The 14,081-nt window shown below is 43.1% G+C and overlaps 1 protein-coding gene across 3 annotated transcripts in view; it reads right to left on the bottom strand.

Moving 5' to 3' along the window:
- Window positions 1-4,254: 4,254 nt before the first annotated feature.
- SEC22A (SEC22 homolog A, vesicle trafficking protein) overlaps window positions 4,255-14,081 on the bottom strand; it is a 78,051-nt gene continuing 68,224 nt past the window's right edge. For all 3 annotated transcript variants that reach the window (XM_049878281.1, XM_049878272.1, XM_049878292.1), the window contains exon 7: window positions 4,255-10,153. In XM_049878281.1, coding sequence (XP_049734238.1) covers window positions 9,953-10,153 — 201 coding nt within the window. In that variant the 3' untranslated portion in view covers window positions 4,255-9,952. The remainder of the gene's footprint in view (window positions 10,154-14,081) is intronic.

Below are 14,081 nucleotides of genomic sequence, written 5' to 3'. Positions count from 1 at the left end.
ATGACTGAATGAAAACCAGGCATAGCTTATTCTCACGATAAGTACATTCTTAGAACACAGCAACTGGCAAACATAGTAAGGAGGCTTATCAAACAGAAATAAAGGCAAATGTGTCAAACATTTACAAGATTCACACACCCAGGAGACATCACCTAACACAATGCTCCTTCTACACAAAAATGAGGCTCCAACTCAGGGTTCTTGAGTTTCATGCATTTCAAAAGGCTCCCACCTTGAGGCTAAAAGTGTTAAAATTGGTCTACCTCCTTCCCAAAGAACTCCAGGGGCATAAAAAGTAGTTGGGATACCATATGTCCCATGAGTCACCGAAGGGTTTTAAAGGAGGTGTTTCAAATGCTGTAGAGATAATGTTGAATGAAGACTGAAATCATCGTGATAGGCAGTTGGGAGGATACCAGTGACCTTAAGAAGAGTCAGTTCATTGGATTGAGGAGCAGGTGCCAGAGGGCAGAAGGCCGAGGAATGAAGGGATAAGAGGCAGAAACCAGGAGTCAAGGGGAGAAGAGATTGAGGTTGGAACCAGAAGAGGTCCAGGGTCAAGGGAAGGATGTTTTAAAGCAGGTGAGCCAAACATGTTTATATGCCAAGGGAAGGAAAGTTGAAAACACAGGAGAGAACACAGATAAGTGAAAGAGCCCAAGGAGCTGGGAGGGAATGGGAGCCAAGCCAGAGGTGAGCTGATTTGCCTTGGAGAGCTAACGATGATAGTTACCATTGGTTGAACACTCTCATCCAACATGGCCCTGAGTTGCTAATCCCAGAAAATGAGCTTCCTAGAGCCTGAAAAAGATGGTGAGCCCTGGTTATCACACGGCAGGATGCATTCTTAGACACTGGGATATACAATGCTCTAAAGAAGTGCTGGGCAGATTTTCACTGTTCTTTCCATGAGAGAACCACAATGACAGGGACACTCTCTGAAAACCTGCGGCTTTTGAATTTGTCTAAAACAAAACTCCACACTGAAGAGAACAAGAAAGTTGATGAGGCTGGGCCATGTGGACCACGGTGAGCTCCACCCCAAAGCCCACCACCATTCAGCACAGGAAATCAGGAGAGTTGGAAGAGTGGGGTGAGGGGAAGGCAAGACAGACCAGAGGACACCATCCGCCCTCCACCTGGATGAACTTCAGGGTATAAAGAGCTTCCACATACATTTTCTCACCTGTGTGTCTCCCCAGGCCTGGGAGGCAGTGGGAGAAAGGACCAGGGCATCCTGAGTGTGCTATGATACTCAGGAACAAGAAGCTGGCAGTAGCCCAAAGGCACTTGTCCAGTCTGCCCACCTGGCTGGGCACTGATGACCTTGGCAGGAACAGAGGATTTTCACCACTCTTCAAGGTTGACAATAGATGAAATGAGATCCAATTACTATAGTATGCTTTTCTTATCCTTCCAGATTTTTTAAAAAGCCCTTTGGTGGTTTTTTCCATCTCTGTCTTGAGAGCAAAAATATGACATTTGCTGTCCGCTTGCCTATCTTTCCTTCCCACCTGCAGGGTCACTGCTTCACAAGAAGACACAGAACAAAGCCAAATGAGGGCATTGGGACAGCTGGTCTCTGAGGTCTCTTCCTCCTCTGGCATTCTCTGATGCTAAATATTTGTGCAACTCTTTATTCAATCTCCAAGTGCCAGACCACATGGACGGTGCAAGCATAAACACGATCTAATTAAGACTTTAAGATTTCAGAGCCGAAGGCACAGAGACAAATGAGGCGAAAGCATCGTGCCGAGGGCGATCTGTGGGAAGATCACCTTCAAACCATAGTCAGAACCAGCCCTTGATCTGTCCTCCTCAGACACCAAACCAGCAGCAGCCGTGCATGACAGCAAGGCCAGGAGGCCTTCCCTATTCAGGGCCCTGATCCGGGGGGATCGGCGTGGTGAGATCAGTCTCAGTTCAGAGAGCAGGCAGAGGGTCCAGAAAGACAGAGAAAGGGGCAAACACCAGAAGAAGGAAAGGAATCCATCTAGGGTAAAGGGTAAACTAGGCCGGCTTCCTGTCCCCACTGGATGGCCAGCCCCGGACCTTACCTGCCCATCTGTTCCCAGTGAGCAGAGCTGAGCTGCCCCTCACTTGGGAGAGCAAGTTCATTCCCCGGGCCCCTTTTGTGGCCCATAATGTAAAGAATTCTCACCGGACTCCTCGGGGCCTCATCACTGTCTTTCGTCTTGGCCAGTTGCTAACTTACACCTGACTGCAACCTCTGAGTTGTCAGCATCTCTGATTATCCTAACTTGGACTAGTTTTTTGATTTTGCGAAGTTTGCTTCTCCATTTTGCTTTTGCCAGTTGGCTATAGTGGCACCTCCCTCCTGGTTCACATGGGAGTTTTTTTGAGCCATTTTCCCTCACATTAATCTTTTTAAAGCCATGTTACATTTGTGCTTTTTAAAAAGTGCCTTTCAGTTCTCTCATTCCCTTATCTATGTGGTATTGTGGGTTAAGGGCTGCTGGCTGCCTACCCCACCTGGGGCCTTCCCGTCAATACGCACGCCACACACACACACACACAAACACACACACAAACACACACACCACTCATGGGGGCTATGGCAGACACAAGTGCTGGGCTCTTAAGGAGCAGTGGGCACCAGGGCAGCTGCCATCCAAGAGCTCGTGAAAGAACAGATCAGGGCGTTCACAGCGAAATGTGATGTGGCCTGATGCTAGAGACACACTGGATAAGGGAAGGTTCTCAGCCGCACCTCCCTCACCTGACAGACAGAGCTTCAGGCCCTTGGAGACTGGGCTACAGGCGAGCACAGTACAGCACTCCAGGGCGTGACACCGGCTAACTGAACCTGGTTTATTTCTTATTTCAGAAGGACTTTTTAGGCTTCACTAATGTTAAGTATGTCAAGTGTCTCATATATAGTAGGCACTTGGCAAGTGTGAATCCCAATTCCCTTCTCTGCATGCATCCCCAGCACCCTGCCCAGAAGTCTGTGCACAAGAGTCTGCCAGGCAGATATTTCAACAGGATTCTCACTTACCTGGTGATCTCTGAAAACCTATGTGCAATAATCTATTACATTTGGGTGGCACCTGCAACTTAATAAACTCTTATTACCTTTAAAGTAATAAAACCAACAAGGAAGATGACAACACGGTAGTAAACGCTTTCATAGCACTTGCTGTGTGCCAAGCTCTGTTGGCTCATCTAATCATCACAACTTTGTCAAAAGCTACAATGATCATCCCCATTTTATATGTAAGGGAACTGAGGCAGAAAGGTGAAGGGATTTGCCCAAGGTCACAGTGCTAGCAGAGGAGAGAGCCAGGGAGTCTGGCCCCAGAATCCAAACTCCTAACCACGATTCTACACTGTAAAGAGTTTACCTCCTATTTTTTAATGTTTTCAGATTTAGAGACCACTTAAAGTGGAATTCCCATCAAACTTCTTCACATCAAAGAACTAATCTATTCTGGCCTTCAGGTGAGGAAAAGTAAATACATGTAACATGAATATCACCAACGAAGCTTTTACACGCTATCTCCGGAGTTACTCATGGGATTGTTTTACTACAAAACTAAAATCTATACCTCCTGGCTCTAAGCTGTAAGGCACACTTAAGGTTCACTTACAGCGTTTGCAGCCACTGTCCTACATTACTGCTGTCGGAATTTTCCAGGACATCCACACTGCCAGAGTTAACATTGATTTGATCTCTATTAAAAAAGTAACGTATATTACTTGTGTATATATATTCCTTATACATTTTGACATACTTGAAATATATTTTGACACATATCCCTTATATATTTTCATGTTACCTAGTTTAACAGTCCACGGTGGGTTAAGAGCATGGGTTCTGAGTAAGATAGATCTGGAGGGAATCCTGACGCCAACATTTGGGCTAGCTTGTGATTGTGGTCAAGTCATTTAACTTCTCTAGGTCCCACATGCTTCATTTTTACAAGAGCAAAAAGCCTTCTGTGAAGATGGCACACGTGGCCCAGTGCCTGTGGCGCAGCGTACATTGCCATTCCCCCCATGTGTGTGTCACCTGTTCTCACCGCTGCTCCAGCGGTAAGAGCCCAGGTGTTGTCAGTCACACACACACATACATGCATGCATGCACGTACCAGCACACTTAAGAATTTTGTTTCTGGGAAGCACTGTGGCATCGAAGTTGTTGCGTGCTGTCGATTCCAACTCATAGTGACCTGGCAATAGGTCAGAGTAGAACTGCCCCACAGGGTTTCCTAGGGGCAGTTCTACTCTGTCCTCTAGGGTCACTATGAGGCGGAATCAACTCAATGGTACACAACACACAATCTTTATGGGAGCAGACTGGCAGATCTCTCTCCCGAGGGGTAGCTGGGTGGGTTCACACTGCCAACTTTCAGTTAGTGGCCGTGTGCTTAACCATTGCACCACCAGGGCTCCTTGTGGCACAGAAGATTGAGCACTAACTTTTGAATCATTTAAACGGGAATCTCAGGTTTGAACTCACATCTACTACTTAGTGTGAAGCCATACAAAGGACAAGCTTCTTGACCTGAGTCTTAGCTTCCTCAGCTGAAGACAGTGTGGGGCTCCCTCACAGGCTGTGAGAGGACTATGTATGAGGGCCTAGCACTGGCCCACAAAAGGGGTGCAATGAGCATTATTATAAGTCTGGGCACTGGAGGAATTCAAAGTGGGAGTGCAAAATATTGTTTGTTCACGTTTGGGCAAGGTCCTTGACAACCCGGGCTCAAAGAAAATCATTGGCACGAATGGGTAAGCAACCAAGGCCGAGTTGGGGAGGGCTGCCACGACCACATGGGAAGTGAACGTGTACACCCGGTTCCTATTGCTACGTGGACCCTGAATGTGTTTTCTGCCAGGCTGCAAGGCTGTGCTGTGGGTCACAGGAAAAGCGGGCACATGGGAACCACGGGTGAGGCTGGGCTGAAAATACTGTTTGTTGCCAAGGAAACATCGGGAACAACTTGTAAGGCTAGGGTATTGATTCAGGAACTCTTTGAGAACTAAGCTTGTTCTCTCCCAGTTTCTTAAGCCTCCAATTGTGCGGAGACTTATTTATTACACACCAGCACTGCCAATGCAGAAGAAAACGTGTGCACACAGGTCAACATCACTCTTGTTAACAAGCAAGGAGGATACAAACCACATGGTTTCAGGCATGCAGTGCTTCGATGTGATTTCATCTGCTTAATCTAGAAAGCTTGGCCACTCACGGAAGAAGCGTTACAAGAGTGGCGGCCACAGACACCACTTCCCTTTGAGAAGCTCAGTGCTCAAACAGGAGGCTGCCATCTGCCAGCATTCAAGAGCAGGTCCAGAAAACTGAAGACGACCACCTCTAACCCTAATAAATAATACCAGACGAGCTAAACGTGCAGTCTTTGGCTTTGCAGGGGTTTCTTTTATTAACTTTTAGCCAGGATGTTACCAAATTCAAACCAAAAACCAGGTTTGATTTTATTACAGCATTTTTAGGTAAAAAGACTCCATTTCCTCAAAGGTAATAAAGCAGAAAAATACTAAGAAACCTTGACCACAGACGAAGAATGTAACCCTGAAGAGTGGCCTGTAATTGTGGAAAGGCTAAATGTTCAATCTGGTCTCAGTAGAGGCTGTTCTGAAGTAATTTATCTGTTCTTTTTACCACACACTCCACTATAGGTCTGACTTCTAAGTGAAGAAAAAAAAGTCTGTCAAAATAGTAACAAGAAGAAAGGTAATGACACAGACACACACACGCGCACACGCACACGCACGTACATTCTGTTGTCCTTTGGAAACCCTAAAGCTCAGAGTGGTCGCTGAGAGATTTAGTAATCCTTTTCAAGTAAAGCCCTGGTGGCTCAGCGGTTAAGTGATACAGCGGCTAACCACAAGGTCAGCGGTTCAAGCCCACCAGCTGCTCCTTGGAAATCCTATGGGGCGGTTCTATTCCATAGGGTTGCTATGGGTCAGAATCGACCCGATGGCAACAGATGTGATTTTCTGGTTTGGAATAAAGGCCAAGCGACTGCCTTTTGGGTGGAAAGCTAACCTCAGGACGAAGCGCTTTGGAGACATGGAAGTTAATGCTTACAGGACGAATCTCTGGTCTCTATGGAGCTTTGCCAAATCGAGTCTAATGGGATTCCAGACATGGCCTAACAGAAATGGAGCTAGGCATTTCTCCAGACCAGATTCCACTGTGAAAAATACATTTAATGCAAAATAAATGTGCTAATCCAGGGACAGCACGTACGCTTTATACAAGTTATCAAACTTCAAAATTGGGTAAAGATTCTCCATGTCTCAAGGCATTTGTCTCAAATGGATTTTCAAGGTTTAACACAAGATACTTGTTTTTAGCTTAGGATAACAATTCTTACTTATGGGAGCAAAATCCCTATTAACCACATAAATAAGACCAAACAAAAAAACGATCCCCCCCCCCAAAAAAAAAACCTCAAAGCAATAACCCTGAAATAGAAACCTCTGAAAGCTAAAAACTAGTTGAGGATCCAAGGCACAGTCATAATAAGCAAATGTGAAAAAAACTACTTTGGGGGGTTTTTTTCATTTCAGTACTTTGTAAGACTCTCAAGTAAAAACATATTAACCAAATTCATCAGGAAAAAGTCTCCCCTAAGGAAGGGGTTTGCTCTTGAGTTACCCGCAGAGAAATGTGTAACTTGTTTCCTTTCTAGCCTTGGCTGCCAGGAAGCTCCAGAATCAAATTATACAGCCAATAACAGCCGCTTAATAATCCTCCCTTCCATTTTCATTGATCTTGTTTTTCTCCCCGTTCTGTTTCTATTTTATTAACGTCAATGCATATATCTTTTCTTGGTAGGCTGCTTCAATTTCTTTTGGGAAAAAGGCTGGGTATAAATATATTTCAAATGCAGGCCAAAAAAACAAGCAGATAATTGCAATTACTTTTGGGACAGAAAAGAAAAAATCTGTGCTCTCAACGCAGAGACTACCTTAATCGAAAAGCAATTATTTCGGAATTACCTAAATTAAGATGAAATACACCTACCTACATTTGATAGTAGCTGGCCTAGACTCATTGATTCTGTTGTTGTTGTTAGGTGCTGGTCCAGTCGGTTCTGACTCATAGCAACCTACGTACAACAGAATGAAACACTGCCTGGTAAGGCACCATCCTCACAGTCATTGCCATGCTTCAGCCCATCGTTGCAGCCACTGTGTCAATCTATCTCCTTGAGGGTCTTCCTTTCTTTTGCTGACCCTCTACTGATTTCAGAGGCCCCCAATTCCTTGATTTTTTTTTTTTTAAACCAAGAATATAATCTTGGTCACCCATTCATTACTTTCCACTCTAGTGGAAAGAGCCCCAGGCTAGGAGTTGAACTGGGCTTAGCTGGATGGCCTTGGGAAAATCCATTAACATCTTTATACCCTAGCTTCCTCTCACTTAACATGAGGGCAAATACTACTTTCCGTACATTACAAGATGCATTAAAAAAAAAAAAAAAAAAGATGACATAAATGCAGACTTGCTCTTAGGGGTAAAAGTGCAATATAAATGCAAGATACTAATACCACACACATGAGAGTCCTAAGTGATTCTTTCTCAAGCGTCTAAGGACTTCTTTACACCCATGGCAAATTTTCTCTTTCAGATTCATAGCTTCTTTGCCAACAAAGCTATATATAAACATTCAGAGATATAGGCACCAAATAATGAAAGGAAACATTTCTATACATATTCATACCTGTTTTCACTTTTTACATTAAGATGTAGATATCCCCTTATCCAAAATAGCCGGTAAAAAAACAAGGCAAAAACAAACAACGAAGCCTTTAAAAATTGGCTAGCGAGTAGTTTTCAAGTTCTTGCTGAATGAATGGATCCAATACGAAGCATTATAACTCAACAACTCAGTGGTAAGGAGGAAGCGCCTGAACCAAGCTGGCATGAGGGCTCTAATTTATCAATACACAGCAAAGTCACAATGAACCAGAATGTCCAAACTTCCTGGTTAACTGACTCTTTATTTTAAAAAACTCATTCTGTTATAACCACGGCTTTGGAAAACCTCTCAAAGCTGAATCACGTCCCTTTCCTGGCTCAGTCAGTACAAAATGCCAGACATAATTTCATGTTGTTTTCATGATTTAGAATCATGTGATGCATTATTATTATTATTATTTTTTGATGCATTGGGGGTATCTCTCAGGATAGACACAATTTCTGTGTAGTCCTGTTAGACGCAGAAAACTGGGGTGAATTCAAGTTTCTTATTTTAAGTAAATCCCTGATATCATAAGCTTATTGTCATCCTTCTGTCTCATTCTCCTAAAGGGAGAGTGCAGCAAAAAGGTTCTAGGTAAGCACGATTTTACAGTTCTAGATACATTCGTTACTGGTTGAGGCTTTACCCCTCCGGACTTGTACTTAATAAATATGCTCAGTAATACGAATTGCATGTCATGGAACCACTGTTTTTCTGGATGACTTCAAACTTTAGTACCTTATGAATTCCTTATTTGAAACCTTTTCTTAAAAAGAAGAAAATCAATCATGAAGATGAGGCCCTAAGCCAAGCTGGAGAGCTGTAGATCTGCTAATAGAATTAAGCTGTGCTTCTTATATTATTAATTCATAATGGTTTGAACAATCTTTATAACGTTATCAAAAAGTATGTAAGTTGTCTCAGGTACGACTAGGTGCATAACTCCTTGAAGCCGTAAAGCAGGAAGAGTTATTGAGAGAAAAGTCGCCCTCCAATTCTTGTAGCCGACAAACCACCGGTGGTACAAAGATGACTTTAGGTGGTACATGACATGGAACTAAATCACAGTGAGAACGTCATGCCGCTGACGCCTCTCTTTTTATCCTTCTGATTACCCCACAGAGAAAGCCCCGTTTTGGTGCTGGGTAACATCTTTCACTACAAGAAAGAAAGAGCCGGCCTCTCAGTATCAGAGCCTAGGCAAGCATTAAGCTAGAGTTTAATAACATTGTTTACGTTTCAATATTTTGTGGTTATGTTTTACTTATGGCAAATTGATACTAGCTTTTCACTTGTAAAAGAGATTAATTTCTTTTTATAATACTTTAAAATTTAAAAGAGAATTATTAGACAAATAATAGTTTGGCAGTACTCAGGTGATTAAAGTTTGGGAAACAACGGCTACAGTCTAACGAACGTTATTTAAAAGTGAAGTCAAAAGAGACTACAAAAGTGGTCTAGAAAGTAAGTATTTATCACTGTATTTTCAATACTTGTGATGTTCCAGCGATGAGCTCACTAGAGCCTTCTCCCCCATTAGGTTATTTCTGGAGTTGATTCAAGCAGAAATAGAAAAGGAAAATGAACCAATTCCACACCATCCTGGACCTCGTAAATTCATGGTACCATAAATGTATAAATAATCTCGTATTTAGCAAGTCATTTGTTTTAAAAATAAAACTTTCCAATTCAGCGAACCATCTTTTTATTTGGTCTCTACTAATGCCTCACAAAGGCAAAGCCACGTTGTACAGTTCCTGCTTGTCTTCAGAGCAAGGGCCACGTATATATTTTGACTGAACGCCCTCAGCAAGGACTCCGAACCACTGGCCAAGTCTTCCAGTGGCGTCTGACTGTTCCTCTACATCACGGCCCTGCAGAGAGAAGCTTCCACCTCCTCCTCCTCTGAGTGATAATCCCGCAGCCCACACTCTTCTGACAGGATTTGCCTGGCAGGTCTGCCGGCTCACAGGCACGCCACGCCGATTCAAAACAAAAAGGCAGGCAGGAGAGCAAGAAAGCAGCGCTTCTCGTCTGGGGTAAGCAGCTTCTTTGTCACAGTGGCAGTTAAGATGTCCCCTGAAGCCAGGGCAGTACGTCGAGGGATGGTGTCAGACATCGTGGTCAGGAGCCTTGCCCTGGGCTTGCCTCAGCCTGTCACAGTGGCAGTTAAGATGTCCCCTGAAGCCAGGGCAGTACGTCGAGGGATGGTGTCAGACATCGTAGTCAGGAGCCTTGCCCTGGGCTTGCCTCAGCCAGATCTGTAGTGTAACGAAGGCTCCCACAGTCACGTGAAAGAAGAGTTGCCAGAGGTTGCGCAGGTCATAAAGATACATATTGCATAGACAGATTAAGCCGAAAGTCAAAAAAGATTTGACGTTCCGCCAGCCGGTGTAGTAGACAAGTAAATAACACTGTTCAAAACATAAAAATGAAAGATTAGGGTTACAGGACAGAAATAGATGCTCCTAGTATTGAATTACAGGGGCCCAGAGTAAAATATGAGAGTGGAATAGGGATTTTTCATCTAGGGATAAGATAATATAACCCAGAAAGGACATTCGGTAGTTATGAAAGTGCCACAGCTTGAAAGGGAAATAGATCTCCCCTTTTATGTTTTTCATTTTTCAAAGCAAAAAGTATTTTGTATTAGATTTAAGATGGATTAAACCAAAAACCAAATGATACCCACTGCCGTCGAGTCGATTCTGATTCATAGCGACCCTACAGGGCACAGTAGGACTGCCCCATGGGGTTTCCAAGGAGCAGTTGGTGGATTTGAACTGCCGACCTTATGCCACCAAGGCTCCATAATTGGATTACTCCTTTGCAAACAGACTGAACAAATTTTCCAAGGTGTCAGGCAACTAAGAAACATTCCCAGTGTCTGAAGGGTTTCAGCTCTCATTCTCACCCCAAAAAGTATAAAAAGCTCACACAAGCTATTCGGTAAAATGGATTCTTACATAGCCTTGAGTCTGAATAGCAATAAAATCAACAAATACTGATCCCCCGCACTGAGTGCAAGGAACTGTGCTAGGTACAGGATCTGAGTGAGAATTCATTCAAGGAACACTGATGCAGGGTCAGCTACAAGTCTGGCATTGCTCTTTAGTTGTGAGTAAAACAGATAAAGCCCTTGCTCTCACGGAGCTTGCTTACATTCTGGGGGGGGGGGGGGAGGTGGGGAATTATAAACATATTTTAATATATCATATCGAATAAATGTATTTTAATATATAATATCAAATATACATCCTGAAAAAGATAAAGCAGAAAAGGAGACAGCATGATGTGGTTAGTGCTATTTTACAAGAATCCTGGCATTCATCCTTCCCTGCTTTATTTTTTTCCATATTATACACACTTTCAAAATATGCTTATTTTGTTTGTCATCTGCATCCGTTGAGAGTCTAAGCTTCACGAAAGGAAGCTGATTCATTTCTCTCTCCAGTGCCCAGACCAGTGCCTGGCATATAATAAGTACTCCTTAAAAAACTGTTGAATGAATGAACATTTTCAAGAGGAAGTCTCAGATTCACAACAATGATAAGTATAGGAATTACGTGTGATCACAAAGTCTTAAGAAGTGCAGGTCTCCACGTGGTCTTGTATCCAGACTTCAGAACAGGAAGGACATCAGGTATCTGCGACAATGCAGAGTGAACATGGACGTGTTCTGCCGACCTGTTTAGTCTTACATAAATCAGAACTCTGCTATTTAAAAAGGAGACTGATACTCAAGAGAAAGGAACTAGATGCACTATTTTATAGGTGATTTTCATCGTGGAATAAAAAGGTTGGCAATAATTTGAAATAAGAAAAAAATGAACTTTCTCTTATGAAATAATCTTAGACTAAGAGAAAAGCTGCAAAAATCATCCAGAGAGAGTCTGTATACCCTTCACTCTGTGTCCCCCAGTGTTAACCTCTTACAGAGCCACAGTACACTCACTGAACCCAGAAAATCAACATTAGTATGATACTATGAACTCATCTACAGACTTTATTTGAATTTTGGCAGTTGAACCACTAGAGTCCAGGGTCCAATCCCGGATTCCATATGGCATGCAGTTTTCACGTCACTGCCAATCTGTAAGAGTTCTCTGTCTTTCATGACCTTGACAGTCTTGAAGACTACTGGTTGGCTATTCTGTAGAATGTCCCTCAAGGTGGGCTTGTCTGATATCTTCTCATGACTAAATTGAGTACATACAACTTTTGGCCAGAATACCACACAGGTGATGTATGATAAGTCTTATTACTGGTGATGCTAACTTTGATCGCTTGGTTAAGGTAGCATCTGCTCGGTTTTTCTACTATACACCTAGTATTTTTCCCTTTGTAATTAGTAAGTATCTTGTAGAGCGATATTTCGAGACTATGTAAACATCCTATCTCCTCATACTTTTGCCCACTAATTTCAGCACCCATTGGTGACTCCTGCCTGCAACAGTTATTGGTATGCTGTTAGCCTAGTGGTGATTTTCTACTTCCATCATCACATCTACATTTATTAACTGGAATTCTACTATAAAGAAGACCTAGTTTTGCTGGTATTTGTAAAAACAGCATTTAACTTGTGGTTTGTAAGGGCTTTTAAAAGTAACGGCCTCTACCTCACAGATTACTTATTAATCACAAGAAGGAAAAAATGCCTTTGCAAAAGAGAGATCTGGCAGACACCACCTTAACCAAATAATCAAACTTATTACATGCTTCCTGACTGATATAATAAGAGAGCTACAACATACTATACTACATAACTTTCTTTACAAAAAATTAAACCTGAATCTAATCACGAAAAACAGACAAATCCAGACTGTGGACTCAATAAGGTCAGGTACCTACCTCCCTTAAAAAATAAAAAAAAAGTCAAAGTAATGAAAGGCTAAATAAAACAAAACAGAACAAAAACAAAAAGACTAAGAGATTCTCATAAACTGAAAGATATACAAAGACCAAATGCAACGTATGATCCTGAACAGAATCCGGGATCAGGGGAAAAACAGCTAAAAGAACATGCTGGAGACAGCTGAAGTAATCTGAATATGGATCGTATATTAGATAATATTACAGTCAGCCCTCCGTATCCATGGGTTCTGCATCCATGGATTCAACCAACCACAGATCGAAAATATTCAGGGGGAAAAAAAAAAAGTTCCAAAAAGCAAAACTCGACCTTGTCAGGTTCGGAGCGCTGCGCTGAGCGCGCGCGGATGCAGCGTGTGTGGGCGTCCCCTGCTGTAGCCTCCGCCATTTCACAGGCCCTCAGCCTCTCTCCGGCACTCGTTTGAGCACTGCTTCCCATTCCTTTGCTACTTGTGTTATGTGGGCCCTTTGTTTCTGTGAAAAAATGGCTCCTAAAAAGCAATGAAGTGGTCAAAGCGATCTCTCCAAGGCTAAGTGTGAGGGGTTGAGGACAGCAAGGAGGAGTTTCAGTCTAGTAAGGGATGGCCGGCTAGCTCTGTAAAACGCTACAGCCTCAGGAACCTCAAGGTCACGGGCGAAGTGGCATTGGCTGATGTCCTGATAGCATCAGCGTTCCCAGAGAGCTCCAGAAACTCACAGAGGAGAAAGGCTACCTTCCAGAGCAAGTCTTCAGCAGTGATGAAACGACTATTTAAACAGCATTTACTGTATCAGGTGTTAGAAGTAATCTAGGGATGATTTAAAGTATACACGAGGATGTGCGTAGGTTATATGCAAACACTACACCATTTAATATAAGGGACTTGAGCATCCACGGATTTTGGCATCTGCAGGGGTCCTGGGACCAAACCTCCATGGATACCGAGAGACAAACATGCACCAATGTTAAATTTCTAGGGTGTGATAATGGCACCATGGCTATGCAGAAGAATGTCTTTGTTCTTAGGAGATACATGCTGAAGTATTTAGAGGTGAAATAACACCAAGCCTGATGCTTATTTTAAACGCAACTGTACAGGGACTTCCACTTCTGGGAAGATGGGGTAGAAGAACTTTCTCGTATTCCTCCTGCTATGTACACCCAGAACATTACATATAAAACAAGCATAAGAAGACTCTGAAAGGTAGAGAGAAGAAGTCAAACGGTCTAGGGATGGAGTGACAGTGGTGCCTTCCTTGGGTTTTCTTTTTGCCTCATATATCCCTGACTTGGAGCCAGTAAACAGAAAGCTCCACACGTACAGACCAAAAAAAAAAAGCTCCAAAGGTTGCTCTCTCTAGTGAAAGGATCATAAAGAGGCAGATTAGCAAGACAGGAAAGTTGCAGACTTTGCTCTATTTCAGCCATATACCACAGAAAAAAAAACTGTGGCCCCACCCCCAACTCCACCAGCAAAGGCCAAGTAAGGA

Source organism: Elephas maximus, chromosome 1 (assembly GCF_024166365.1).
Source record: "Elephas maximus indicus isolate mEleMax1 chromosome 1, mEleMax1 primary haplotype, whole genome shotgun sequence".
In the NCBI taxonomy this organism is placed as follows: Eukaryota; Metazoa; Chordata; class Mammalia; order Proboscidea; family Elephantidae; genus Elephas; species Elephas maximus.
This window is presented reverse-complemented; position numbering and strand designations above follow the sequence as displayed.